The sequence below is a fragment of the Apteryx rowi genome, unplaced genomic scaffold, assembly GCF_003343035.1.
Source record: "Apteryx rowi isolate R43461 unplaced genomic scaffold, aptRow1 scaffold_2351, whole genome shotgun sequence".
Lineage (NCBI taxonomy): Eukaryota > Metazoa > Chordata > Aves > Apterygiformes > Apterygidae > Apteryx > Apteryx rowi.
Genome location: NW_020448699.1, coordinates 2,664 through 5,499, shown reverse-complemented (window position 1 = coordinate 5,499; position 2,836 = coordinate 2,664). Strand labels below are relative to the sequence as shown.

Here is a 2,836-nt window from a genome sequence, read left to right as displayed (position 1 = left end):
CCCTGGGTCCCCCACCAGCCTGGCACCGGGACCTCCCAGTATCTCCCAGTTTGGCACAAGGATCCCCTTTATCTCCCCAGCTTGGCACCAGGACTTTCCAGTATCCCCCCCAACCCGGCACAGGGACCCCCTTTACCTCCTCCAGCCTGGCACAGGGACCCCCCCCGTATCACCCAACCTGCACAGGGACTCCCAGTATCCCCCAGTTTGGCACAGGGACCCCCATTTACCCCCCCAGCTTGGCACCAGGACCTCCCAGTATCCCCCAGTTTGGCCCATGCCCCCCAGCCAGGCACAGGGACCCCCCCAGCCCCCCCTTGCCGAGCCGGGCAGCCTCCCCGGCGCCCGCTGACGCCGCGGCTGTGCAGGCCTCACGGAGGAGGACAGCATCTACGTGTTCAAGGAGGACGAGGTGATCGAGTACGATGGGGAGCTAGCAGCAGACACCCTGGTGGAGTTCCTGCTGGAAGTGAGTGCTCCTGCCGCTGAGCGAGGGGACCCAGATGTCCTGGATGCCACCTCCTCGGCCCGTTCCAACCGCTGCACCCCACTACCCTCCTGCACGCCACCAGAGAACCCGGGAGTCCGGGCCCCCAAACCTCCTGTTCCACCCGCTCCCCTCTTGTGGCTGCGGGAAGGACCTGGGCATCCTGCCCCCCCCACCCCACCCCAGCTGTCCCTGACCTTGAGGGGCCYTTGGGTGCTGATCCCCACCCACCCCAGGTGCTGGAGGACCCTGTGGAGTTCATTGAGGGCGACCGTGAGCTCCAGGCCTTCGAGAACATCGAGGACGACCCCAAACTCATCGGCTACTTCAAGAACGAGGACTCAGAGCGTACGTAGGGATGGGGCTGGTCACCCTGTGCCCCCYGTCTCCCAAGGCGTCCTGGCCACAGCCCCAGTCCCAGGCCCTCTCTCCATCCATCCATCCACCCCACATGTGGCTTTCCATGCACACATCCCTCTGTCAGCTCTCCATACATCCTCCCATCCACACACCAACCATKCATTCATCCATGTCTGTCTGTCCCTACCCTCCGTCCATCCATCTCTCCTTCATCCTCCCGCAGTGGCCTGGCCACGCACTCTTCCCTGTCCACCACCCATTCATGTGTCTGCCTGGGCATGTCCACATGTCCAGCCACAYGTCTGTCTTTCCACCCTCACATACATCATTCACATGCCATTCCTTCACCCATCTGCTTGCACGTCTGATTGTCCCTCCCGTCCTCCTACCCACATGTCCTTTCATTTGCCCACCCGTCCAACTGTGTGCTTACCCACCTGCTCATCCTTCCAGCCAACCATCCACTTATCCACCCATCCATCCATCCATCCATCCATCCACTTATCCAGCCAGCCAGCCGTACAACTATCCATCCATCCAACCATGCATTCATGCATGCATGCATCCACTTACCCATCCATCCATCCATCCAYCTCCCTAGCTCTCCATCCCCACATGACCCCGTCCATCCTCCCCATTCCTGAGTCAGGGACTGGCTGCAGGCCCTCTAGTCTGGACCGGCAGGTGGGGACAGCAGTGAAGGGGACAGGGATGGCACCCAGAACTGATCAGGATAACCCTGGACATGTTYGGGACCKCAGGGTGGGGTGTCYATACTGGAGCCAGAGYCACCAGGATGGATCTGGGTTGGGGRTGCCTGGTGCCACCTGGTTCCCGGTGCCCGCTCTGACCCAGCACTGCTCCCTCAGACTTCAAGGCCTTTGAAGAGGCGGCAGAGGAGTTCCACCCCTACATCCCCTTCTTTGCCACCTTTGACAGCAAGGTATGGGGGACCCTGGGGGCAGATGGCAGGTTTCTGCCCCTCTCTTATCACTGTGGGAGAGGGTCCCAGCAGGGCAGGATCAGCCCCCGGTGCCAGCACCTATGGGTGGCTCAGGGACCTCTGACCTCTGCCCAAGGTGGCCAAAAAACTGACCCTGAAGCTCAATGAGATCGACTTCTATGAGCCCTTCATGGACGAGCCAGTCACCATCCCTGACAAGCCCAACAGCAAGGAGGAGATCGTGGAGTTTGTGGAGGAGCACAAGCGGTATGGGGACCCTGGGAGAGCTGAGGGGGGCCAGCAGGGTGGCCCCTGGGGGGGTGGGGGGCTGTAGGGACCTGGTTGCTATGGGGAGCTAGTTGCCATGGGGATCTGGCTGCTGTGTAAGATAGTTGCCATTGGAGATGGTTACCATGGAGAAGTCATTTTGCTGTAGGGAAATTGTCCTTGTGGGGAGCTGGTTGATGTGGGAGGGGGCTGTCATAGGGAGTTGGTTGCTGTGGGGAGGTGGTTACTGTGGGAGGTGGTTGCCCTGGGGAGGCGTTTGCCATGGGGAGGAGGTTAGCACAGGAGATGGATGCCATGGGGAGGAGATTGTCATGGGAGGAGGTTGCCCTGGAGGCATTTGCCATGGAGGTGGTTACCATGGGAAATGGTTGCCATGGGAGATGGTTGCCATGGGAGGTGGTTGCCATGGGAGGTGGTTGCCATGGGGAGGAGGTTGCCATGGGAGGAGGTCGCCATGGGGACGGGGACTCCTGGGGCAAGGGTGGTGGGGTGGGGTCCTGTGCCCAGGCGGTCGCGGTGGCCGTGAGCCCCCACCCCGGCAGCACCAGCCCGACTCCTCTCCCGCCACCCGGGTGGCACCGGCCGAGGCCTCCCTGGGCGCCGGCCCCCGCCCGGCCCTGCTCCACCCCAGAGGCGCCACGTTTCGGCCGCAGCCACCCAAATCCACGGGCGCCGGTCTCCCTCCTTCCCCACGAAATCCCCAGGCCTGTCGGTGGGGACAGTCCCCAGCTGGAGCGGGGGAGGGAGGGAGGGGGTAC

General features: G+C 62.6%; 1 protein-coding gene across 1 annotated transcript in view; it reads left to right on the top strand.

Annotated features, from left to right (window-relative positions):
* Positions 1 to 368: 368 nt before the first annotated feature.
* Positions 369 to 2,836, top strand: part of LOC112966175 (calsequestrin-1-like) — a gene marked incomplete at its 5' end in the record, with an annotated part of 4,757 nt that continues 2,289 nt past the window's right edge. Inside the window, 4 exons of the mRNA XM_026065994.1 lie at positions 369 to 469; positions 724 to 835; positions 1,717 to 1,790; positions 1,927 to 2,110. Coding sequence (XP_025921779.1) covers positions 369 to 469; positions 724 to 835; positions 1,717 to 1,790; positions 1,927 to 2,110 — 471 coding nt within the window. The remainder of the gene's footprint in view (positions 470 to 723; positions 836 to 1,716; positions 1,791 to 1,926; positions 2,111 to 2,836) is intronic.